This window comes from Empidonax traillii, unplaced genomic scaffold, assembly GCF_003031625.1.
Source record: "Empidonax traillii isolate 1590-97213 ecotype Southwest subspecies unplaced genomic scaffold, ASM303162v1 scaffold73:size1297144, whole genome shotgun sequence".
In the NCBI taxonomy this organism is placed as follows: domain Eukaryota; kingdom Metazoa; phylum Chordata; class Aves; order Passeriformes; family Tyrannidae; genus Empidonax; species Empidonax traillii.
This window is the reverse complement of record NW_020955266.1, coordinates 695,255-721,193: the sequence shown is the minus strand read 5'-3', so window position 1 is coordinate 721,193 and position 25,939 is coordinate 695,255. Positions and strand designations below refer to the sequence as shown.

The 25,939-nt window shown below is 41.5% G+C and overlaps 2 protein-coding genes across 7 annotated transcripts in view; one reads left to right on the top strand and one right to left on the bottom strand.

The window, feature by feature from the left end:
* The window catches only part of MBTD1 (mbt domain containing 1), a 34,396-nt gene extending 18,150 nt beyond the window's left edge, over positions 1-16,246 (bottom strand). Inside the window, exons 1-8 of one of the 6 annotated variants that reach the window (XM_027880615.1) lie at positions 16,136-16,246; positions 14,743-14,791; positions 14,205-14,393; positions 8,486-8,687; positions 7,149-7,288; positions 5,991-6,105; positions 5,817-5,902; positions 371-488 (exon numbers count right to left, since the gene is read on the bottom strand). In XM_027880615.1, the coding sequence (XP_027736416.1) occupies positions 371-488; positions 5,817-5,902; positions 5,991-6,105; positions 7,149-7,288; positions 8,486-8,639 (613 nt within the window). In that variant the 5' untranslated portion in view covers positions 8,640-8,687; positions 14,205-14,393; positions 14,743-14,791; positions 16,136-16,246. Of the gene's footprint in view, positions 1-370; positions 489-5,816; positions 5,903-5,990; positions 6,106-7,148; positions 7,289-8,485; positions 8,688-14,204; positions 15,905-16,135 lie in introns of those variants that run through there. The other 5 variants (XM_027880614.1, XM_027880618.1, XM_027880617.1 and 2 more) reach the window with 5 other exon arrangements.
* Positions 16,247-16,863: 617 nt separating this feature from the next.
* UTP18 (UTP18 small subunit processome component) lies at positions 16,864-25,282 on the top strand. The gene is made up of 14 exons (XM_027880603.1): positions 16,864-17,199; positions 17,298-17,425; positions 17,542-17,637; positions 18,312-18,391; positions 18,632-18,717; positions 19,037-19,162; positions 20,041-20,215; positions 20,554-20,654; positions 21,355-21,445; positions 21,764-21,887; positions 22,769-22,943; positions 23,711-23,853; positions 24,458-24,517; positions 25,147-25,282. The coding sequence occupies exons 1-13, from the start codon at positions 16,894-16,896 to the stop codon at positions 24,480-24,482; spliced, it is 1,656 nt and encodes a 551-aa protein (XP_027736404.1). The 5' UTR covers positions 16,864-16,893; the 3' UTR covers positions 24,483-24,517; positions 25,147-25,282.
* The last annotated feature ends 657 nt before the right edge of the window (positions 25,283-25,939 follow it).

Here is a 25,939-nt window from a genome sequence, read left to right as displayed (position 1 = left end):
CTTTAGAAGTTATATGTAGGGGGGAAAAATTATTTACCCACAATATCTGCTTTTTCGTAGCTTAGATTTGAGACCTTGAATTTTAAACTTTTTACCAAGACAAGTGATTTGTATAACGAGGCTACTTGCCAGCTGTTATATTGCCAGCTCTGAGGCAATATTCAAAAAAAACCCAAACCCAAACCAAGAACAGAGATTCTCAAGCATCACTGCAGCCACTGTAACAGTGACAGCACTGCAATATACAACCTATTAACACAGCTCTGACAACCTGACCAGTGTCAATGTTACACAGGTGATCACTAAGTTATTAGCTCCCTTCACACAGCTCTTTTGATTATTTTAATAATTTCAACTAAAATGTACTTACCTGCTAATTTCACAATTCCAGCTATCCAGAAGACTTTGGTAGGTAGGCTGCAGTCAGTGTTTGGAACCTCCACTCGCACTCCTTCTGCAATATCACCCCAGCATGTCCCCATAGGTGCCTGTCGTTTAAGGTTGGGGTTAAAAAGTCACCAGTTCACCACATGAAAATAATTATTTTTTGTTATATCACTGTTGTATGAGTGACTTAAAAAGACACTCAATATACAAATGACAAAAAACAATCAATATACAAATGACAAACATATGTTTAGGAAACACTCTATGAGAACCTACTTTGGTTTTGACTTGAAGCTTATAAGTAATATTGTAATTGTATCCAATTATTACTGTGTATTTACTGAAAAAACCCTACACAATTCCAAGTTTAAATATCTGCATACAAGTCAGCTTTATTCTACTATGTCTCAATGAGGTACAAACTACCAATTTTAGTGAGAATGGTAAAATTCCTCTGCAGTTCTACTTGCAACAAAATTATAGTACTTTAAATTCATACCTATAGCCCAGACATGAAAATCTTTAAATTCTGTAAATCAGAAATGTGGCTGGAAAAAAATAACTAGAAGTTATTTCTTGGGTCTATTCTGATGATTTATTAGGGTGGGGTTTATCACCCACTGGTTCACATCCTCTCAGAGGAACAGGCTTTCACACCACCTGCAAGTGATCACCCCATCAAGCAAGCAAAAAGAACAGAAGGCTCTGAGTGGCACCTTTTTAATGAACATCAGAAGGGAACAGCAAGACTCCTCACAGTCCTGTGTGAGGAATGTGTTAGTAACAAACAAGCTTGATCAACTCCTAAGGATTTGTAGAAACCGGTGATAGAAATTACATTTAGGTTGCTATTTCAAGAAGAATGTTTTGTTGAACAGGGCATCATGAAAAGACAGCTGAAGATGGTATTGCAAAGATATCAGAAATACACAGCGCTGAAAAATCTAAAACCTTAACAGTTACTCAACTGAAGTTATATTTGTAACAAGCTAGAAAGTGACTCCCTTTGCATTAAACTTTGAACCATCAATAGAAAGATTGACATTTGGGGTATTTTAGAACAAGTCATAAATTCTAAGGTGTTCTGAGAAACATAAATTGTTATCAGTTCCAAGATTATCCAGCTATTACAGGGACAACTGAAGGGATGCTCTGGCTCTGCAGGCAGTGAGCAGAGTGTTCTACACTGTGTCTCATTTACAAAGCTCTCTGCACACCCAGAGAACTTGACCACTCTGTGGGAACAACCTCCAACTGCACAGAATTTTTGTTGTGAGCCACAAGTGAAGAAATCTGGCTTAATCCTGAATGATTGGAAAGCACAGTATTGGAGTTTTGCTGGCAATCAGCAATAGCAACTAGCAGCACTAAAAGCCAAAGTTATCTTAATAAGGGAAACCCCTCACTAGTATTCAGGCTAGGCATGCAAAACTAAAAATAATTTTAACTATTAAAGGAAATGTAAGTTTTTACAAGTATGCCAATTTTTAGTCTTGAAGCCTGGTCTCTTCATGTTCTGCTATGTCCCATCTACACCAGTCTGGACCACAGAGCTCTTCTGCCAATCGGCAGACAGAGGAAAATCTAACTCAAAAGATGATAGTTTATTTTCACTCACAAAATATGCAGATACATCTTCTTAATCAATATGAATCCCATATTCACTATCATCTCTAAGCTGACACGTACGTGTAGGTTTTTGAATTCAACTGGGGAAATAAACTTTTCAAACCGCATGTTTTAGCAAATTTTGTTGCCTTGTATAGACATTCAGATGAGGCCAAACAATCAAAAATAGCAGTGCTGAATAATTTAATAATCCAGCTGCACTCAATTGAAACATATTTTACTGCCTGCTCATCTATTCAGTTGATTCAGAGAGAGAAGTATATCAGAGCACTTCTCCTGACATCAACCCATAAATGGGAATGTGACAAATTTTTATTTCTAGAACGTGGATTGGTATAGAGGGAAATAGCAGAAAGTTAAATTTGTCCTTGTCTGTGAAAATATTGGTTCTGCTAGTTCTCCTACACCAATCCATATGGCTCAGCCTTGTAAAGAAGGAAGCCATCCTGTGCAGCATCACTTCTGAAATGCCAGACAACCTTACTGTCCTGAGGGATGGTTTACACACTGCACCATCTTGGCTTTTTCCACTCATTATGAATGTTCTTAAAGGAGGAAGACTGGATAAACCAGGGCTGTGACAGCCATCTTCCTTCATCTCTCCTCTGTCTCATCTCATTAATCAATCAAGGTTTACACAGTGCTTTTCCAAACTCAAAAAGCACTATAAAAGTGTTAACTCTTATTTTTCTGCTGGCTGGAAGGTGACTCTGCAGTCTGGATTGGCATAGTGTGAACTAGCAGAACCATCATTTACAGGTAAGAACAAATTTACCTTTCAGACTCATGACGAAGAGATCCACTTCATGTCCCTCCCAGACAAGGAAGATGTTGTTCATGGCCTCCTGCTCCGGGAGATGACCTGGGAGGGCCTCTCTGTGAGCAGCAGGTGCCTTCTCTGCAAGGTAAGGTGCAGTCAGGGAGGGCCTGTTGGACAGGAGCACCTAAAGGCCAAATATCCCCACATGCCCAGCTGAGCAAAGATCTCCTGGGTTAAATAAGTGGCTTCTTAAGATTATGGATGGCACCAGCATTGCCATGATTGCAGGCTTGGCCATTAAAATCCTGATTTAATTTCAAGGGATGCTACCATTCCACAAGTGAAAGGAATGCTGAAACCTGGTGGGTGAGCAGTACCCCGACAACAGGCAATGCCAGAGGAGAAATGTGCAAAAGGGCTTAAAACACAAAGTTCAAAGCAAAGCACTGCCACCCAGTGCAGCATCCTGGAAATGCTCCCTTACACTGGATTTATCAGAATAACATGAGAAACCAAGGGAATGAAAATCTCCTGGCTCAGAAAAAAATTCACCTGGAAGAAAGAACTCCAGGAAAGGTGCATCTCACTAGCAACAGAGTGGAGAAAATAATTACTCTTGATTGTGCATTAAGTTGTACAATAAGTAGTAGTGAGAAAGAACTCAAAGCACTCTATTTGCTTTCAGTTCTAGGAATGGTTTGAGCTAACAAAAGCAAACACAGAAAAAGGTAAAAAAATGTTTAGAGAAAGAAACTGGAATGAAGGTCAGCAATGAGCCTGTAACATGTGACTAAGCTATAACACAAGATTAAAAATATTAAGAGTTTTTCTCCTTGCATCAGCTACTGCTGAGTGACTGATTAAGGCAATTTGACTAAAAAGGCAGCTGCAAGGTGCACAAATGGCAATTGTGGCTTTGTCACAGGTTTCGTACATGACAAACCAAAGCAGTTCTCTACTTCAGTTTACTGAACTATAAGGTTGGCATGGTCATACTCTGAATTTCATTAGTGTTACTCAACACTGATGTCTGGAATAAAGGTAACAGGGAAGCACAAAACACACATCAAAATACTTAGAAATTAATTCTTCTCATGAAGAAAGAGAGAACTTCCAAGATATAGATGTTTGAATTCTAAAATGTAAATGTTCCAACTTGAAGAAGAAACAATACCCCAGGGAAAAAAAACCAAACCAAAGTATCAATGTTATTATAACCGGTAAATTAAATATATTTTATTAAATAACAAATTTAAGGGTAGATATGTCATGATTTAACTGTCAACTCAAATCTTTGGTTTTGAACAGAAAAAGCTTTGTATATTCCATCACATACACACAAATGTGTATGGAATCCATAATATGGATGGTAAACAAACAAATAGTGCAAACTTTTACACATGAAAACAACAGTACACAGAAAACAGCAATAATCTTTCCAGAGAGACAAAAAGAGCACTGTTAACTATCAGTGGAAAGTGGGATAAAGAGAAGGATCTACCAAGAGAACACAAATGTATTTTCAGATTCTGACTGTTATTTTTCAAAGAAATAATTACAGTAAAGCTAAATGCAAAGCACACCCTTGTAACGCTAACTCATGTCTACCAAAGAAGTGGAAATCTCCAAAGCAAATTGCAGGATTTGCATTTTATTTTGTATAAAAAAGGAAAAAGTGGAGAGAAAAAAAACAACCTTCAGGTTTAGTGGCACTGTTGCCACCAAGCTTGTGAAAACTTCCAAGGTAAAATTTGAACATTAGTGTGGTATAGCTTTATGTTATTGGTTCATCATTCAGCTTCATGAAGGAAGAAATGGAGATAAAACTCCTTTTAATATAGAATGTTGTAGCATAATTCCCAAGTGACCTGACTGTGGGAGCTACTGAAGGGTGCCAAAAGCAGAGCCCACGTTATCAATGGACATGGACTTCTGAAATCACTTCAACATGTACCTAACTGTGGAAGCAAAATGCAAACATGCTGACTGGAGCACTTGGAATTTGATACAAATTCCCAAAGTTATACTAAGGCAAGGCTCTGTTCTGGGTAATAGTTAAGGCCTGTGAGCATAAAGGGTGCTATTCACAAAGTGCCAACTGCCAGGAGCCCTCAACTCCTACTGATTTATGAGCTGACAGGGCTCAGCATGAATTCCAGAGCTGGACAGAAAAATCTGTCTCTCTCCTCTCTCGTGGACAACTTCCATGAAATAAAATGTTTGTTTTGATTTCAGCTTTCATCATATAATTTTGAGCAAAACAAAAATTTTGTAAGCTGGAACACTTCAACTTCCCAAATAGAGAAAAAAATATGCTGAGAAAACCCTTTCTGTCAAAGTTTTTACTTAAGAGACAGAAAGTACTGACAATATTTTAAACAAGGTCTAATTAGTGGAATTGAACAAACACATTAAAGACAGATGGTGCTAAATATTTTCCTCATCCCCTTATTTCCTCAGTCATTACAGAAGGTATTTTTTTTTGGAATTGTTGTAACTCTAATACAAAGAAAACTAACCTTTTTAATTTCAGATTTCTAATAAGCCTTTATTTTCTTATATTTCTACCCTATCTGGAAGCACAAGTGACAGGGAGAATCTGACTAAAAACTAAGAAAAAAACCATCCCAAATCTGTCACCAAAAGATCAGTCCAACACAATGGAGCAGGCCTGACTTAATCTAAAAAACCTTTTGTAACTTTTTCTAGTACAGCATGACTTGGTTGGGTTGTTACTCTTTGTGCCTTGAACTTGAGAAAAACAACTCCACAAGTGTTTAGGAGCCCTCCTTTTTGTTTATGAGAGTATATATGATGATTTATATATAACTGGTAGGGTTCAGAATGGTTTTAAAGGGCAGATAAAAATATTTATCTATCTAGAAAACAGCCACACTAACAGAGTTTACAATACAGGTTTCTAAGATCACGAAACATATTTGGATGTGGACATCTTGCAAAAATGAATCCAAGGATTCCCCTGGACTCCCTCTCTCATGCAACACGCGCCCAAGGAAAACACATACTGAGAAATACTTACATGTTTAAAGCAGGTAACAGGAGCTGCTGTAAAGCTATTGCTATTGATGTAGTTACCCCAGCTGAAACCTTCCACGGGGACAGCTGCTAAGAGAAAGTTCTTTTATTTAGGAAGCTGCCAATGAGTCACAAATCTTTTATTATTTTTGCCTCAGCTCTGTTTATTTGCTGTTACCTGCTTTCGTCTTCGCCTGGTTTTGCAGAGTTGCCTGGTACTGGGCATATGCTGCTAATTTAGCCACTAAGGGCTGTTTTTGTAGAACTTTAGCCTTCTTTGTTGGAGGTTTACCCTAAAACAACAAAAAAACCAAAGTAAATATCGTCTTTCTAAACTCCCATCAGGAAATTTCCACAGGTCTGTAGCATATCTCTGGTAGATTTAACTAAAAATCAGAACGACACAGAAGAGAAGTTGACTAAGTAACACAAAAACTACATGTAATATAAAATAAATTTAAAAACCAGTAGCAAAGAATGTCCAAAAGATGACTTTTGTACTAGCATTCCAACTTGAACAGCCTTATAGATTCATGGTTGTTTACCTGAAAAAAAGATACCTTTTAAAAGCAGGTCAAAAGGAAGAACGTTTAATCTAACTTATACCAAAGCAATTTCTTGCCATTTGTTGCAATGAATTTGAGATAGGATACAACGATACTTCTTGACATTTCTGTATCTTTTTTTGAACGTTACAAATATGCCTTGATGATTAATATTTTAAGTGAACAGACAAAACCCTATTTTGCAGATCTATATAGTTAAGAAACTCCTTAAAACAGAAACACAAACAATGCTAAAAAAAGCCCCTTTATGCTCTCTAAAGCAAGGAAATATTCTCACAGAATCACAGAATATGCTGAGTTGGAAGGGACCCATAAGGATCATCGAGTCCAACTCCTGGCCCTTGACAGGATCATCCCCAAGAGTCACAACATATGTCCCAGAGTATTGTCTAAACATCTCTTGAGCTCTGTCAGGCTTGGTGCTGTGACCACTTCTCTGGGGAGCCTGTTCCATTTTGGGTATGAGAGGCATGGAATTCCAAGTCACTACATATGCAGACCGAAGGTTTCTCCTGAACTTTCTCTTGCAGAAGAACTACTTGAGGAGACTATTCTCTATAATTTTTTAATTCATTTTGATAACGACAATTTTCACCAAACAACACCGCTGAGCAAAGCAATGTGCTCGTTACTCACACAGTTGTGACTTAAAAGTGTGGCTTTAACTTACGTGAAAATTTAATTTTATCTTCCAACGTGCAGCAAGCTCTACAAACACACCCATTTCACAAGCACAGACAGTAAGGATGTAAAGAAAACGGGGTCTGTACCGCTACCTGAAGCCTGGCCAGAATGCTGGCCTTCTTGGAGTTGGAGGAGTAGCTTCTGGAGCAGGACACGCTGCAGAAGCGCTTTGTTTTAGAGTAAAAAGCGTCACGGACACCAACCATCCCACACATCTCACATGTGGCTGATCAGGAGAGAAAAAACACCAGTGTTAAGAGGGGAATTAAAACCTCAGCAAAAATTCAGAGCAGAGATGACAAAATAAAGGTCCTGGTGGTGGTACAACTGAACAGTTTCTGAGGGTTTGGCCCTGAAGGGAATTGCACAGAAAAAGAACTTACAATTTAAACCACCGCCACTTGTGTCAGTGAAACAACCACCTCAGGTTCACTGGTGAAATGGTGCCTCCCTTCTGTTCCCAATTAATTTTACTCCTGGTAAGAGTAAATGGCCCAGCTAAATCAGCTAAAGCAGCTTTCTGTGTTTTCATGGTTCTCAAGGAAACATCTGCTTTGAATCTGGGCCTGTCAAGCTTCATTTCCTCTAAATATTTAATATGTCCAACATGAAATAAAACCAGATCTCTTTTTTTGATTCACAAATTAGTATATTCAAAGTACCCCAGCCCACCAATGTTCTCTTCTGGCTGGAAACACACGCTTCAGAAGTGGACAGCTGTGGCCCATCCAGTTGTTCCATGATGAATAAAACTGAGACCATTTCATGCCAGCGAGACAACACCAAAACTCTACTAATCTAGAGAGCTCTACTGATCAGTGATGATTTTGGATAAAATATTTTTTCCCAGTAATAAAAGAAACCTCTCCTTTTAGATTTATTTTCTCAGGATACTCTAGCTCACAGCTAGTGGGAAGGGAACACATATACACTAACACGCTTTATACAGTAGCAATAACCAAGTTTTCCTACTACAGAAAGAAATATATTTAATATATTGTAGATACAATTAATATAGAAAATATATTTAATATATTGTGTATATACAATATAAAGGGCAGAGAGAAGGTATGCCCTGGCAGGAGAGAACACACTGACTTTCCTCAAAGCTCAAAGAATAAAAACAATACACATGAGAACATACACATGCATGTGCAGATATAGACAACACGAATTTGATGGGAGGTCAGATGTTCCCATACTTTTTTTTTTTCCAGTCAAGAGGATTCAAAAACTATCTTATTTCAATGCAGCAAAACACAAATTACTCCCCCCCTCCCAAAACTAACAAAGCCCAACCCTTTCAGCTGTTTTAGTCCCTTTTCAGATGGGACCCATATTTTTGACTGGACCCTCACAACTCACACTACAGTCTAAAAAACATCACTATGTAACTCTTCGTGCTCACACACCACTTACTTACCCATGCCAGATTTGCCATCTGGATAAGTATAAACTTGCCCATTGTTCTTGATAATTGGGAGACTGGATGGCAAAGGAGCAACCTCCTCCTCACTCTCATCCGAACTGGAGCTGCTGCTGGTGTCCTCACTACAACTATCATAACCGTCAAACATCCCGAACGAGTCTCGGCGTTTCCTCTCCACTCGCGAAGTATGTTCTGCCTGGAAATTGAAAACAACCAAACAACAAAACCACCACAGAATAGCAGGACATTCTGAATGCAAACGTTTCAAAGTCAAGCTTAAAATGTTGCAAAGGTCAGTCTTTAGAAGCAGATGTTCAAGGAACTGCTCTATCAGCACGGCCATGTATTGCCAATTAAATGAGCACTGGTATAATCTGAACTGGCCAGGTTCTGGTATGGTGATATACAGGAAGGAAAATCTACCTCCCAATCCACTGAGAACACACAGCAGCCATCCATACATTTCTTTTCCTTGCTATCTTCAGAGTTCATTAAACCTGATGTGCTGCATACTGACAGGCACACGGATCTTATATGCAAATGAGCACATTCCAGATGGCTGCAGCCAATCCCACTACAACTCATTCATTTGAGAAAGCTGGGCAGAGAAAAGGCAGTTGAGCCAAGAGGGCACTTAAACCACAGGACCAGGAATGAGGGGATCTCTGCTCTCATTGGCTTGGGGGCTTATCCATAAATCACTGTTTCCTGTGGGGAGCAGGAACACCTCTGCACCTCAGAGGGATGTTCTGGGGATTAATACATTAATGATTATGAAGAGCTCAGTTACTATGGCAATGGGGTCTGTACAAATGCTGAAAGATAGAAAGGTGACTAATTTGCCACTGTCATATACAAAAAACTTGTTACATAATAGTTTTTTCTATAACAAAAAAATCTGAAGTCAGATAAAAACAAATTCTTGATGAATGCATGACAGTTAAGCAATTTCCAAAGACACTAAAGAAGAAATAGATTAATTGGTGTATTTTTTCTGAGGCACATCCAACACATGCATTTTGATAGTGACAATTTTCACTTTATTAATATCTTACACAGCTCTACGGAAACAAGGCTACTGCTACACAAACTCCCCTCATTATGCTGAGAAAAATATTTTTTAAAATTTCAAAGTATTTCCATAATCCTTAATAGTATCTACTAAGTTTGAAAGGAAATAATAGATAAAGAAAAAACAAAGAAAAATTCTACAAGAGAAGCACAAGTTAGGAGAATGAAGTGCAGCCAAGAAAACAAGAAAAATTAAGAAAGCCTTTGCCTCTACTTTCTCTTCTAAGATCTAATTTTATTTAAGAGTCAATGTAGACAGAAAAATAATAATGTGATTGGGCTTTTCCTTCTTAAATTGCGTTTGGGTTCATAGCTTTAAGATTTCATCACGGTAATTCCCCAAATCCCTTTCCTAGAGAGTATATGCTGAACATCTTTATTGTTGGATCTCATCCGAGCCTTTTTCTGCCCTGCTATCCCTTTATTATAATACTCTCTATTCTCCTTTGCAATCTGAATAAATCCTATTATGAAAGGATTTCCTAATAGTTAAAAGGGAAAACTGATTTCCACACTGACCCAATGCTAGCACTCAATTATTAAAAAAAAAAAAAAAAATTCACCCAAAAACCCAGTTATGCAATAAGGCAAACACATTTAACACACTTAAATAGCTCCGAAACAAAACAACAAAAAAAAGTCAGCGTGATGTCAGTTATGCACATATTCCTCAAATTGATATTAAAACCAATCAAAGCTTAGGGTAGGGCATAACCTGACAGCTCCCTGGAGGCAGTGGCCATGGTACCCCTGGGTAGAGGAAACACTGAGCCATGGCTGGCAAAGCCCAGCCCTGACCTGCCCTGGCAGCAGTGTCACCTGTGCCATCTCCCCTGTGCCACCAGCCACCAACATGCACCACCAGTGACTTGTTTGTGAGTGCACGTGTGTGCAGCTCAAGGCAGGAGTTGAGCACAACGTTGCCATGGATACAGGATCCTGTGAACGCTGCCAGGAATGTTCAGATCAGAAGATGAAAACTAGTCATCTTCCTCAAGGTTTCATGAACTCCTGAATACCTCTCAATATTTAAGTTCCCCTGACCGCAATCTCTGCTAATAAAATGTCATTCCATATGAACCACTCACAACAGCACCACCAGAAACACCAGGATGCCCAGAAGGTTTTATGGAGCGATGCCAGTGGTGTTTCAGAGCACAGTGAAGGATCTCCTCCTTCATTCCCTCATCCTCCCCAAGTCAGCTGACCTCATTTCACTAATTAGGGCCTCATCCCACATCAAGGTAATTCTATGGCTTCAGCCCTTTATGGGAGGCTGCAGTACAAGGCAGTCTCAGGGACATCCTTTTCCCATTCCAGACTGGAGAACCCTGGACTCACAGGGCAGTTGCTTTGCTGGTAGAGGTCTGAAATGCTCTCTCAGCTCAGAGGGAATTAAAGTGCAGCCCATTCCCAGTCCCTCCAACTCCCAATGTTAAAGTAGAGACCCTTTACAGCCAGCTCTGCTCCCACTGCAGGGGAAGGGGGAAGAAGGGCTGGGAAGCTGAGGGTGAGGTGAAGGACCAGAACCAGGCTGAAGGCAGGGCCAAGATGACAATCACAGACACCACAACTGCATTTGGCTCTTTTTGTTCTTCTTTTGCGTCACATCCATTTAGAACCTCAGTGTTACTGCTAAGCCCTCTTTGCCAAAAAATCCACAGATGAGAAGGAAAACATTTTCTCTGTCTAAATGGAAAGTTGGGCCCTATACTAAGAAAATCATTCTTTAGCATTATACAAGTTCCTAAGTAGTAATCATCAAGTTTTTCAGTTTAACTAGACTGCCAAAACAAGTCTCACATCACCTTTCCATTTTCTTAATATTTGGCCACGTAGTTCCAATTCAAAATTTTTGTTACTCAGATTTACAACTCAAAAAAGCAGCTTTACTTACGGTTTTAAAATAATACTGTACTTTACTATAAAACATTTCTATCTAAGCTTCTGCCAGAAGATGACCATGTTTGCTAGATGATTTACATAGGACATTCTTAATGCTAATTTATAGTTATTGTCTGGATTGCATTTCTGGAGAAACCACTCAAAATATGTTTCATGAGACTCAGAAAAGATAAAGTTTGCAGGAAAAAAAATACCAAATATTTTGTGCACAAAAAGTAGGTGGAAGTTAGGGAAGATGGTATGCAAATACCTATGCTGGAATTTTCCTACACAAGACCAAAACATTTCTATTTTGATAATAAACACCACTAAGATTCTTTTTTAACCCGTGTTGAAACACAGCATTTGTAGAAATAAGTGGACAAGATGTGGAAGGTTCTATAACCCTTCCTGCAGAACTGGCATGGAGCCCATAAAAGAATAGGAGCTCTGACACCTGAAACTTAAAAGAGCTGGGGTATAGCTCTGAATCTACAGGTCAAAACCACATCCTTAAAAAAAAAAAAAGAAGGACAATTTATGCCTCAAGCAGAATTATAAGCAAGATAAAGCAGCTGCTTTGGTACAGCAGCAGCCTGCAGTTCCTGCTGAGTTCTTGTTGGCTGGTTCCATCTTTCTCTTTTGAACATTAGGTACAAAATTTGCCCGTTCCTGATTTTGGAGGACCTCAATCTCTACCACTGACAGCTCCTCAAGTGCTGGTGGTCTCTAAATATACTGTGGTGAACTTCACCAGATATGAAGAACTTGGAACCATCTATCTCATGCAGACACTCTGTTCCTTTGCTGTTATCCCTCCTATCTTCAAAAAGGGCAAAAGGAGGATCCAGGAATTGACAGACCAAGGGGCCTCATCTCATCTGCCTGGGAAGATGATGGAACAGGTAATGCTGGAAGTCATTTCTAGGCACATGAAGGACAAGTAACTCTGGCTGAGTTCTTGTCTGTCTGAAGCAGCACCTCACCACGGCAGCTGCAGCTTCAAAACACAGGTATGCAAACAAAACCTACCCGAAAATCAACAACAAGCCAGTTTTCTACTCTTCAAAACTGGATTTAGGACTAAAAAAATCAGGCTTTGGGGAGGTTTCTTCTCCTCAAAACAGAATCGAGTCAGCGTTGTTCACCTTTGAACAAATGAGGGAAGATTTTCCTGCCTATCCACAGGAACTGCTTGGAGCAGGAGCTTGGCTTGCTACAAAGCAGAAGCTTGAGGTGGGTTAATGCCAAAAGAGGAGTAGCTGCAGAAACTCCACCACTAGCAGAGTCGAGCTGTACATTAAGCAGAAGCAAGGCACAAAGAAAAGAACAAGCCAAACTTTGAAGCACCCTGGCTAAGGCTGATTTTCCTAATAAGATTACTGGCTCCTCAACAGGGAAGGGTTTCAGTCAGAGCAACACCAAATCTGGGGTGAGCAGCACTATTTGCTCGGGGGGTTTCTTGCATTCTTTTCTTTACTGAAGGGAGGGGTGGAGAAAGGAGCTCTTAAGAACTGCTTTCTTATTCTGCCCAACTTCCCATTTTCCTGTTCTTCCTCTCCTCCCTGTGAATACTTGGCAACAGAGTATTTTTAAGAAATACTCTTAATTAACCATTACATAAGGCAAATGGTATGATAAAAGAATATAGTTAAGGAAACCGGTTTCCCTAAAAGCAGGAAGGCAACTCTAAACAAAAATGAAAATAACTAGTTTCTCACTCTTTTAGCACATACTTTATACATATATATACACACACACAATAAATTTGATCAGTACATTACAGCATATGTTCTTTGAGTATAATAACTACTCTTATAGCATAAAAAAACGGTCACAAAGGGTAAGCAATGCATGGCCAAAACACAAAATACAACTCTTTAACGTTAATTAGACATCAAACACTTACTCAGGAAATGGCTTTAATGACTTGATGAAGACTATTTGCTCAATTATTGTCAAAACTTACGACAAAGCATTTTGAGGGGGGAAACGCAACAAAAAATACCCACTTATTATGTAACCAAACCTCTTGCCCTCAGGTAAGTGCACCTGGCCATGGGAGGATGATCCCAAACAGTCACAGAAAGGTTTCACACCACTCCAAGTGGTTGTTGTTACTAGTGTATCAATCTGGGGCACGAATTTAGAATGGCAGCAATTTGGAGCTTCCAGTACAAGAGCTGTAGCTTAATAAAGGCCCAGCAGCACCTAAACGGAGGGATCACTGCCTGTATTCAGCTCCAAAGCCCCAAACCATGACAGAAGTATGGACAGATGGTATCTGAGGCCAAGGTCAACACTGAGGTCACCACAACCTTCAAGCCAAGGGGCTGTGATAAGACAGATTCCCTTCAATCATATATCCTTAACAGATCCAAATGTATTTCCAAGTTAGTCTTAAAACCGATGCACAGCTTTTGTTTTCAAAAGTCCATTGATGTTTTTGCTACAAGCTCTGTTTTGGATGTTGGCATTAAAGAAACGAGACGATGGAACTAATTTATTACAACTCTTCTGAAAATAAGCTGGCCAAAATAATTAACAGTAGAATCCCAGCTTGTCCCTGTGGAACTGAAGCCTAATTGTGCCTCAGAACATGACAAAAAAAGAAAATTCAAACATGGTACCAATTTAAAGAAAACAAACTTTCAGCTTTCATTAAAAACAAACAAACCAAAACCCCCAAAGCTAAACATATTGGGATTCCTGGAAATCAGAACCAACCAAACTTACTTTTTTTATATAAGCAACTCACCTCTATCTGGAAATGTGCCTTCCACTCTTATTATAAGTAAAATCTCTGCTGGAAAATTACAGAAATGTTTTTTCCTGTCTCTTCATTTGCTATGTATGACAGCATTTTGTCTGAAGCCAGTTTCTGCTGTTTGCCAATGGTTTTGTCCATAGCCTCTTCCCCAGGGGGTTTCACACAAGAGGGGAGACTCTTTCATAAAAAAATATATCAAATTAGCAGGGGATTTTGGAGGGGGGTGTGATGATTAATATGTGAAATATCTGAGTTTTGAGAAAACTGAAAATCTGTTACAAACTCCATTATGTTTCTACAAAGCCCTTACAGGAATATCTTGAAGAGGCAAATACTTCACTTTAAACACTGTGTTACCATTAACAAACAGAACAACAAACAAAACAACGAATTTAAATGTAACCCCCCCCAAAAAAAAAACCCACCACCAACCCAAAAAACAAAGTCTTCAACACCTGAGTTCATTGCACGTGCTCAGAGCCAGCCTGAGCAAATGATCCCCCATGCCCAGGGTGTACCCACTTACCTGGGAAATGCAGGAATGCAGCAGTGGTTTTGCAGAAGGTACCAAAAGCCTTGCAGAATTAAATCAAATTTTAGAAGGTAAGAGAAACAAAAACCAATGAGAGGGAGCTCCTGTTCTGCTTTTCATTCTGCCAGAGGCACTTCGCTCTTTGGGGAGCAATGAAGAGAATTCTGACTTCCAGCTTAAAATCCTTCTGCACGTGTGCAAGCCCGCACACCTCCTCAAGAACAACTCCTAAACTGCTCCTGAGGCATAAAGAGTAACTTCCACACAGGAGAGGATATACCTCTGCATGGTTCCCTACAGCCTGCATGCCACACTTCCTCAAAACTATCCCTAAACAGAGGCAATGAATAAAGGCGATTAATCTATCAAATTTTATTGCCTTTCTAAAGGCCATAAAAGGAATAAATTGTTTTAGTTCCCCCACTTAGTGTTCCAGATTAGACTCTCTCATAGCGTTCTTATTCCATTCCTTACAAGTCAAAATCAAATTGTTAAATACAAAAAAATAAGTAAATGCAGGTTCTCCAACTTGTTATTTTAATTTAAAATACAGGAGCTTGCCCTGCAGCTTTTAGTTTTAACTGGGGTTAGATGTGAAAAATCACAACGGTTGCCACCCACATTTTAATAGCTATTTTAAAATAAATTACTTTTTCACGCACAGGAGTTTTTAACCACAATCAGCATACTTTCTGTAGCAGGGCTTTTAAATTTTAAAGCCACACTGGGGCAGAAATTGAGAATTTGCTAAATTTTAAACATTTAAAACATTTCCAGCAACAGCCTGAAAACGAAACTGGTTTCACGGGTTTACTGCTGCTCACAAAGGGAACAAAGTCACAATATCAGCGGTCATAAAAATCGCAGGGAGCGAGGAAGTGGCTACAATGAATCCAAAACTTTTGAAGCGCTGATATTAAAGAAAAGTGCACAGCGTTTAAAACGAGCCTGGAAAACTAAACTCTGAATTAGGCTGGGAGTACCCGAGGAAGTTGCGGAGCAGGAGAGAGGATAGAGGGCTGGAACTTTTCTCCACGGCAGGAGGAGGGAGAGGAGGGGAAAAGGACAAAAACCTGGCCACAACAAAGGGGTCCCGCCGAGCCGCCCCCACGTGCCCCGGCCGGGCCCTCCCGCTGCCCCCCGGGACCCTCCGCCGGGGGCTGCCGGCCCCGAGCAGCGCCCCGGGGAGCTCCGGGGAGGGCACACCCCCCCGGCCCCGGGGGCCGCCCCCCAGCAGCCCGGAGAAGCCCCCGGCCCCCTCCCCCGCCCCGCGGGGCCGCCCCCTCAGCGCGAACAGCGGGGATCGCTCCCCCTCCCTCAGGCCGCTCCCCCCTCACCCTCCCTCAGGCGCGGGGGGTCCCGCGGGGGCCGCTCCTGCCGCACTCACCAGCAGCTCCTTTGTGCTTTCCATCAGGCCCTCACGGGCAGGAGCCGCCCGCTGGCCGTGCCCGCTGCCCCCCGCGGGGGCGGTGCGGCTGGGGCGCCCCGCGGCGGGGGCCGTGCCGGGCGGGACGGGGCGGGGCGGGGGCGGCCCGGGCGGTTCGGCCGCTCCGAGCGCCGCGGACCGACCGGGACCGGCGGCGGCCGCCGGGACATCAACAACACGAGCGCGCGGCTGCGCAGGCGCGGACACGCCCCCCCACGGGCTCGGGCAGCGAGGGGCGGGACCAGGGCCGTGCCCCCCCTCCCCCGGCCGCCCCGGGGGCGGAACCATTCACATCATGGGGGGCGGGGGTGGCTGCGCGCCACGGGCGAGGTGGGGCGTTAAGAGCGGCCGCGCCCGCTGATGAGGAGCAAAGCGGGCGAGGCGATGGCTTGTGGGGGGTCAGTAAGGGCTCGCTGAAGAGCGTGTGCTTGGGGGGGTTGCCCGTTGGGGAATTCTCCTCCCCCCCCGCGGGCGCGCAATGGAGCGGCCCGGCCGCGGCCGCGTCACGTGGAGCGCGGGGTGGGCGGGGGGGGAGAGGGGGGGAATGGAAGGCAAAGAAAGAAGGTCACGTGACCGCGGCTCGCGGGGGAAGGGGCGGTGCTTGGATAACGTATATAATGGGCGGGGCGGTGGATCAGCCTATCGCGGGCGGGGGGCGTGGTCATGTGGGGAGGCACGTGACGGGAGCACACGTGTTCCGGTTCCGGGCGTGGGGAGCGATGCCGGGAGCGGCGGCCGGGACGGAGCGGAGGAGCACGGAAATGAAGAAAGCGCCCAAAATAAAGGCGGCGAAAAAAGCGAGGAAGCCGCCTCGAGCGGGCGAGGCGCCGAAAATGGCGAAAACGAAGGCTCCGAAGCGGGCGGCGGCCGTGGCGGCCCGGGTGGAGGCGGAGCGGCGCGCCCGGCACCTGAGGGCTGTGAGCGGCGCGACGGGCGCCGAGCGGGAGCTGGAGGAGCTGGTGTTCGGCGACAGCCTCAGAGTGGAGGAAGATGAGCTGCTGCGGCGCCTGGGCGGGCCCCCGAGGGTACGACCCGGCCCTGCCCCGACCCGGGGAGTCAATGCCCCCTCCCTGCCCTCTTGCCCCCCACCCGGGCTCACTCGGCCCCGTTCGGTTGTTTTCAGGTTGCTGCCACGGAGGGGAAAAGCCTCCAAGCAGACTCCAGCGATTCAGAGGTAGAAAATGAGGCGAAAGGCGACTTGTTGCCCAAAAAGCCGGCCTGGGTGGATGAGGATGATGAAGCCGAGGAGAAGTGAGTTCGGGTTTGCAGGTGGGAGCTGTGTATCAAGCTTGGGAACTTACCTTGACTGTAAGTGGCTTTGATTTGAATGATCTTCGTGTTCTCTGTGTGTTCCCCCCCCCTTCTAGTGTTGACATGACCCATAAATACAGGAAGGATTTCATGAAAAGCGATGCTGAGAAGACACTTACTAAGAAAAAACTGAAAAGAAGACTTGAGGAACAGTGAGTTTCATTAATGTTTTTCTGGCTGACTTTTTATTGAGGTGAAATAATTGATCTCATGAATGCAGATTAATATCTCCAAGGTGGGTGTCAGAGGATGGTGCCAGACTCTTCAGTGGTGCTCAGTGACAGGACAAGAAGCAACGGCCATAAACTAAAATGCAAGAAGTTCCACCTCAGCATGAAGATGAACTTCTTTCCATGGAAAGTGGCAAAGCACTGGAACAGCTGCCCAGGGAGGGTGTGGAGTCTCCCCCTCTGGAGACATTCCAAACCCAGCTGGATGCATTCCTGTGTCACCTGCTCCAGGTGACCCTGCCTGGGCAGAGGGGTTTGGGCTGGATGATCTCCAGAGGTCCCTTCTAACCCGAACTATTCTGGGATTCTTTGAGATAAAATACGTTTGTGTGACATTTATGTAAATGTGCATTAGCATTGTCTGGACTAATTTGTTTAATACTTGTTTTAGTCAAACTGCAGAAATTAATTTGTTTTCTGGGGAGTTACACCAGAAACTGTGAAGTCTTAAAAAAATGTATAAACCTTTCGTAGTGTTCTAAGCACTACTGTTCCTGTGAAATTGTGATGATGTATCTTCTAAGTACTTAACTCACAGAGGGAAATTACTTTCTCACAAAAGTTATTTTTTTGTCTCTTCCCTTTTCTCTTGCAAGGTTTCAGCAAGCCATGGGAGGAGTTCCTGCCTGGGCTAATCTAGAAAACAGGAAGAAATCCAAAAGATCTTCAAGTGATAGTAAATAATTCCATTCTTATTCTAATAAATTCTTCTGTGATTCTTTGTTCAGCTTCTTAAAGAAAAAATTAATATTTCTGATGTTTTCTCGGTTTCAGTAGTGTAATAATCTGGTGGATAAGCCACCTTTTATTCCTTCCTTTGGTGTGCTTTGATTTAACTTGTTTTGGTAAGGAATTTGTAGGTTTTGCTGTGGATATTTGTGCAATTGACTGTTTTCACGTGCTTTGGTTTCATGAGGTGAGAGTGATGAAGATGATGATCTGCTACGCAGGACTGGCAATTTCATATCGAGCTCAGAGTCCCTGCCAAGAGGAATTTTGAAGGTAAAGATAAGGCTTCTCTTTCCACTTTGATCCCTATTTTGATTGTTGTTGCTATGTAAAATCAGTGATTATGTGAATTTCTTGTTTCTATAACTAGAAGCTCTTAAGGGTAGATGTTGGACAAATTGAATATTTCACAAGAAAACATGAATGAGGTGTATTTTTTGAATTAGTATTTTTATGTACCCTGAAGTAGCATCTCATAACAGGATTTTAGTTTAGGATTTAAACTTTAAATTAGGATTTTAATTGAATTGGGAGCTTTTTATCAGCATAAGTCTTTGTTTTTTTTTTTTAACCTGTTTGATCTGTGTTGTAGATGAGCACCTGCCTGCCTGCAAACCAGGAGCGCTTCGCCAATGGAAAACTGGTGACGGTGCAGTTCCATCCTTCAGCTCAAGTGGTCATGACTGCAGGACATGATCGGTCTGTGTCGCTCTTCCAGGTGAAGAATTCCAGCCTATTCTGTGCAAATGGGCACTAATACAGAACCCTTTTTTTTTTTTTTTAAATGTGTGTATCTGAAATAGGCTGGACTGACAGACTGTTTTCCCTCTTCCTGTGTACACAGGGTTGTAATGTCTGTGGTGTAAAAAGGGAAATTCTTTGGTTAAAGGCACTTTGAAAGACATGTTCATCTGTGACTGCATATCAAGCATGTACAGAGTACAGGCAAACTGAGTTGTATTCGAGTTTTTAGTTGAAGATTTGTTTTTCAAAAACATTTGGGTTTAAGGTTTGCAGTGATTTGGACTAATGAGGTTATGAACTAATGTTCATAAGCCTGTAGAGTGGGCAGCAGTCCACTTGCATTTAGAACTCTAATATTGCTGTGAAATCATGCTGGGAATGGAGAGGCTGGACTGCAGCAGGAAGGGGCTCATCCTGGGACACTGCCCTGCTCCTCTGAAAACTAAGATCGTAACTCTCTTTAGGAACTTTCATCATGGCCAAGTATCAGTGAAATGGTCAGGCATAAGTGGAATTTGATAATCCCACAAGGCTGCAGGAAAAAGAAAAAAAGAACAATTCAAAGCGAATGTTTCCATTTAGAAAAAGCACAATATTAGTGATGATTTGAACAAAGCATGGGCAAGACAGGGAAGGGCAAGAGGTGTGAAGTGTATCCAGGAAGGCTGGGAGTGCCTGTTGTATAGGGTGAGGAGCCAAGGGGCAGGTTATTTGTGGAAGAGAGGAAGAGTTTAATGCTTCACGGTGGTTTACCTCTTACTTGTACTGGCTGCTTGGTATGTTTTTTCTATTTTAAAGTATTTGGCATGTTCCTCAATATGATAACCTGGTTCGTTATTTTCTTTTTTTAAGGTGGATGGTATAAGGAATCCAAAAATACAGAGCATCTATTTGGAGAGTTTTCCAATTTACAAGGCTCGTTTCAGTGTTGATGGAGAACAAGTTATAGCCACTGGTACTCACCACAGCATGTTCTTTGTGTATGACATGATGGCTGGAAATATTATTCCCATACCCAAAGTACGAGGTAGGTTTTACAGTGCTGTAAGCACCTTGGTGTAGTTGAAACTCTTCCCAAACAGAGATGGCACATGAATTTGCTTTAAAAAAAAGTGCAGTGAATTGTTGGAGGTCATATTTTTAACTTGTCTTCAGGGAACAAGTCCCTTTAGTTTTAGTTTTTCTGGGATATTAAACATTAATTGTCACACACAAGCAAAGTTGAGTTTAGCTCTGCTGTGACAGCGAATTATGGCAGTGAAGAGCTGAAGTGGAGTCAGGCCCTACTCATATTCATCACACCTCTGACTGTTGAGGCAAAAGAATAAATTATGCCTATTTCAAGTTTTGCATCTCTTTTTAAAGGTGTGGAGGAAAGATTTCTCAGAAACTTTGAGCTCTCTCCAGATGGATCACTTATGCTGCTAATTGGAACCTCAGGTTACCTTCACTTGCTGTCGATGAAGGTAATTTCTCCTCATGGTTCATGTAGCTTGACTTTCTTGGTATTTTTCCCTTTCCCTATTCCATCCGCAAAGCAGTCTAGCTTTCAGTTGAAACAAAGGCATGACACATACTGTGACAACCTTCAGAAATGTGCTGCTGACTCAACTCACTGCAGCTTTAGAGAATTATTTTGGGGTGTCTGAGAACTTGTTCTGCTCTGCAGCTCTTTGGGGCCTCTGGGGCTCAGGGCAGAGCTGGGAAAAAGTCTTGTGTGAGTGCTGAACTTCAGCTTTGTGCAGGCAAAAGGAATGGCCTCAGCATGCAAACAGGCATCTGGGGGTGGGAGAGATATGGGACTGCTTTTTTGGGAATCGTGGTAGTGCATGCTGCTGTACTGTGTTCATGAATCATGCCAGATACTGTGATTCATAATGCACAGTGAATTTTTGCAGTTGAATTTTAAAATGCCATGTGATGGCAGCTGGGTTTGTTTTAAACTCTTACAAGGGAAGAGTTTAAAGAAGAAAGTTCAGTTCTGTTGTATAACTCAGACCCTTCAGTGAGGGAGCAAATGAGTGTTTGTTGGACCAGCTGTTGTTGGACTCAGGAGCTTGTTCTTTGAATGCCAAGGTAGCTAAATAAAAATTTTTGTGGGACAGGAAACAACTGTCCTACAGATTTTTGGTAGAATCACTGTCACCATTGTTCTTCATCCTACAGACAAAGGAACTGATCAGCACTATGAAGGTAAATGGAAGGTGCACTGCATCTGCTTTCACTCCAGACAGCAGTAAAATATACAGCTATTCAAGTGAGTATTCCAACAGCACTAATCCTAATTCCCTTCAAATTGCAGAAGTTTTTAGAAGTCACTTAAGTGTTTTACAAAGATTGTGTAAAAACTGTGTCAGTATCTGACCCGAAAACACAACCAAAAGGTAAATAATGAAAGAATGGAGTTAACTAATTTAGGATGCCTTTAGTTGTTTTATTTTTTAAAAATGTAATAATGTTGATACATTTGACGCTTTAAATGAGCTTTTAGTTGTCATCTAATGAAAGGTATCTTAACAAAATAGGCAGTGTTGTGTATGTATGGTTCCTATAATCTATTTGTTTCTGCAACCAGAGGAAGGTGAAGTTTTCATTTGGGATGTGAGAAGCAGGAAGTGTCTACACAAATTTGAAGATGAAGGTTCTTTGGAAGGAACGTGCATTGCTCTTTCAAAAAACAACCAGTATGTGGCATGTGGGTAAGTGACTGACCGGGGTTTGGCAGGTTCTTCTGATCTCATTTTGAAGCTCTTCAGTGGTGGCTGGTGAGTGTAGGAACATGGTTCTGATAAGCTTAGAGTAGATATGAGTAGATGAGTATTGCCTGGTTTATGATGATAATTTAATTTTTTCCTGTGTAAATATAAAATGCCATAGTACACCTCACACCAGCATCACTGCTATTGGTTTACTGTTGTCACATATGGCTTCAGTTTATTTTGAAATCTCAAATTCTGCAATATGGATGTTGATTCAGGGTCTTCCCCCTTTTTAATTTTCTTTCCTGTTCTCTGAATTTGACTTCTGCAGGGATAGCACATTAGACTTTGAAAAGGTGCCTCAGCTGAGAGCCACAAGCTGAAAGTGTTTCTCTGAGTTTATTTAATGAGCTGCAACTTCAGCCAGTGTATTGATTCTTTTAAATGAAACTGCCACATAAATATTGAAGAACAGTACATATTTCCTTAGCCCACTCTGGAAAAGGATTTATAAGTGAACTTATTCTACAGGTATAAAAAACCCTACAACTGAAAGCTTGAAATTATTTCAGAATGTTTTGTTACCAAGCTGTCATTGCTTTGAATTCATTCTGGTAAGAGATGAGCTCATCAAGGCTCTCTACAGTTGAGTCTCTTCATATGTAAGTAAAAAAACCTCCTCAAACCAACAAAATCCTAAACCCCTCCACTAAATACTGTTATAAAGTCCAAAGGAAAATCAAACTCCAAAGAAAATGCTATTTCAAAGTTCAGTAAAGAATTGTAAATTGCATTTTGAGGTGAACGGTGGCTAGAGATAACGAGGTAACATGCACTGAAACGTTACTTTTTCGTATAATCTTTGTTATTTCTTTCTTTAGTTCATCTTCAGGGGTTGTGAATTTATATACCACTGATGTCTGCCTCAAGGAACACCGTCCTAAGCCAGTTAAAGCCATAATGAACCTTGTTACTTCTGCCACCTGTGTGACCTTCAACCCCACCACGGAAATTTTGGCAGTGGCTTCCCGTGATGCTGATGAGGCTGTGAAATTGGTATGTTCAGCTTCATTTATTACAAGCTTTTTTTTAATCTTAATAAAAATACTGCTGGTGACATAATAAAACTGATATTAAGCAGATAAATGTGCTAGACCAACTAGGTCAGGACATGTACAAGATAATGGAGATTTTAAGGATATAAGTTTATTTTCTTTAGTGTAGTTGTTCTGAAAATAATGTCTTATGGTCTAATTTACCTTTTTCCATTTTTAAAACGCCCTTTTAAATGCCAGGACCTGTTCAAAGCCAGGCTGGATGGGGCCTCTGAGCAGTTTGGTCAAGTGGAAGGTGTCCCTGCTCAGTTGGAACCAGATGAACTCTTAAGGTTCCTTCCAACCCAAACCATTCTATGATTCTGTTTCAGTTCTGTAAATACAACTCAGCAACGAATGTGAATTTTCAGCAGCTGGTAACTGTAACCATCTCACTGTGGTTTTTTTTTTTCCCTAGCTCATTTAAAATTTTGCCAGCCATGTCAGAATTCTGGCCAGCAGTGGAACTGTTGAATTAATCTGAGGGTTTGGAGGCTTGTTTTTACTGCTTACATGTAATTGCTTAGAAAGAAAAGAATTACAATAACTGGCTTCATAATGTGTTCCCTGCCTCTTTTCTCCAGTAAGAGTTCTATATATAGACTCATGTAGGGTAGGAATAGAACTAAACATTTGAGCTTAACATTGACCTTCAATTTTAAATTTGTACTTCAGTTTTATTTTTGGTGGCTTTTTCCTCATTGTAGCTTCTGACCTATTTCTCCATAGGTGCACATTCCTTCATATACTGTGTTCTCAAACTTCCCGGTGTTCAGAAGGAAACAGATTTATCTTGCTCAGTCTATGGACTTCTCTCCCAGAAGTGGCTATTTCTCTGTGGCAAATAACAAAGGCAAAGCCTTGTTATTTAGGTAGGTGCTGAGTTACTCTCATTAATCCCAGGTAACATGTTTATGTTCTGTGAGGTGGGGCAGATGATTGATGAGTGATAAGGTTTGACTCTGTGATACGAATTTCACCCCATGAGTTCACAGAGTGTGGAGCTGGTTTTCCCTTCTGGAGAATGAGCCTTGTTTATTGTCTGATTGTGAAATACACGTTGTTGCAGATGGCCCTGTCAAAGCTGTCACTGGCATTTCTTCCCCCTGCTGGTGTGGTCAGGAGCAGCGATAACTCTAAGCAGGAATATTTCTTTTTTTAAACTCAGAACTTCATGATACTTGAAAAAATTTTTGGAATGAGATTTTGACAGGGAGAACTTATAGAAAGACTCTTAAATAAGTTTAAAAATGGAAATAAATCTCATGATTTGTCCTTTACTTGATCTGCGTATTATAAAGGCACTTCAAATAACTCTAGCATGTGAATGGTTGCTACCTTTACCACACCTGTGTTTCAGGCTGTCTAAGAATACTGAGTGACACTACTGAAGAGTTGTTTCTTTTTCTTGGTCACTCAACAGATTACTGAGAAGTTTTAGATCTGTCTCAATGTTTTTTTTTTTCTTTTCTTTAGGCTGAAGCATTATTCATCTTTTTAAAAGAAGATACAGGAGAAAATGGACCAGTAACTGAGGTGAACTATTGACATGAGGAACCTTATTTTCATTTTGCTACCTCCACCTCTGTATAGATGGCAGGAAGAAATTCATAAACTGCCTGATGTGAAACTGGTCTGGATCACTCATGTAGAGTGATGGGCTGGAGTAGGGCTTGCCTGGTCAATCCCAGCTTTTCTAATAATACTCTTAGAGCAAGTTGATGGTTCAGCTAAAAGCTGCTGTCAACAGGACTGAGCAGAAGTTAATTGATAGTGTAATTGATTATATTTGAATCAATCTCAGCAGTGTTGTTACACTGACAGATGTTTGGCTCGATCCTGTTATGAAGTCATGTAAGTGAGCCCACAGGAGTCTGCATCACTTCAGATTCAGATTACAAATATGACAGAAGTTTGAAGCGCAGTTTGTGTGCAGATATGATTTTATTGAACACTTAAACATCTTCTTGGGAAACTGGAAAGACCTGTAGCCTTGGCAGTAATACAGTAATTCTGTTTGACAAGAAATGTGTTAACGAGGAGAAGCTGAACTTGTTCAGACTGGAAGCAAGTCTGACTGCTGCATGTTAAGCTTGCATAGAATTTTGTGATGGCTCAGTGTTTGGAAAATATTAACAAAGTTCTCCGTGCTGGTCTTTCCCCAGGTGTTGTAACCTGCAGATAGGAGTATGCTGACAAAATCAAACAAGTCTTATTTATATGGAAGCTGCAAAATACTAATAGAACATCTGTATTTTTGAATGTTGGGGTTTTTTAATAAATATACCTGGTAAGTTGCCAGGAAACCTCGTTTCAACTTTTTCCAGTACTTTTTTTTTATGCTCACAACTAAGATTTTATTGCTTGGCACCCACGCTGGTGATTTGCAGAAATGCTTCGGTGTCTTTAGTTATAATGGGCTTGTGAAATATTAAATATTCCAGTGCTGGAGAAGAAAGCATTAGTTTTGTGTAAACTGGCCTTTGCTCCTCATGCTTGTCTCATGAGCTTTTCCCTCAGCCTGGTTCATTTGAGTCTGGGTTGGGAACAGCCTTTTGCTGCCCTGGAGGAGCACATTCCCCTCAGCCCTGGTGATGCAGGTGTTGAAGTTCAGCCCAACTTCCTGGGTCAGCTGTAGCTTAAAGATGGCCTAAACCAAGAGGTGAAGAAAACCCACCCCATGTTGTGCTTCCTGTCCCCAAAATAACTCCCTGTAACATGGTTTTAATTCTTAAGGAAGACCCCAGTCATTTTTTTCTGTGAAAACAAAGAGTCCTAAATATCACTTGATTTTTTTTTTTTTTTAAATCATTTGTGAAATTCTGATGCCATCAGGGTCACTCAGCAGGGACTGTGTTGCTGGTTCTTCATCTGCTGCCAAATCCTGCAACTCTGACCACTCTCTTCATGAAGTGGCCACTTCTTTCTTCCTAAATACGTGAACAAAAAGTTGACTAG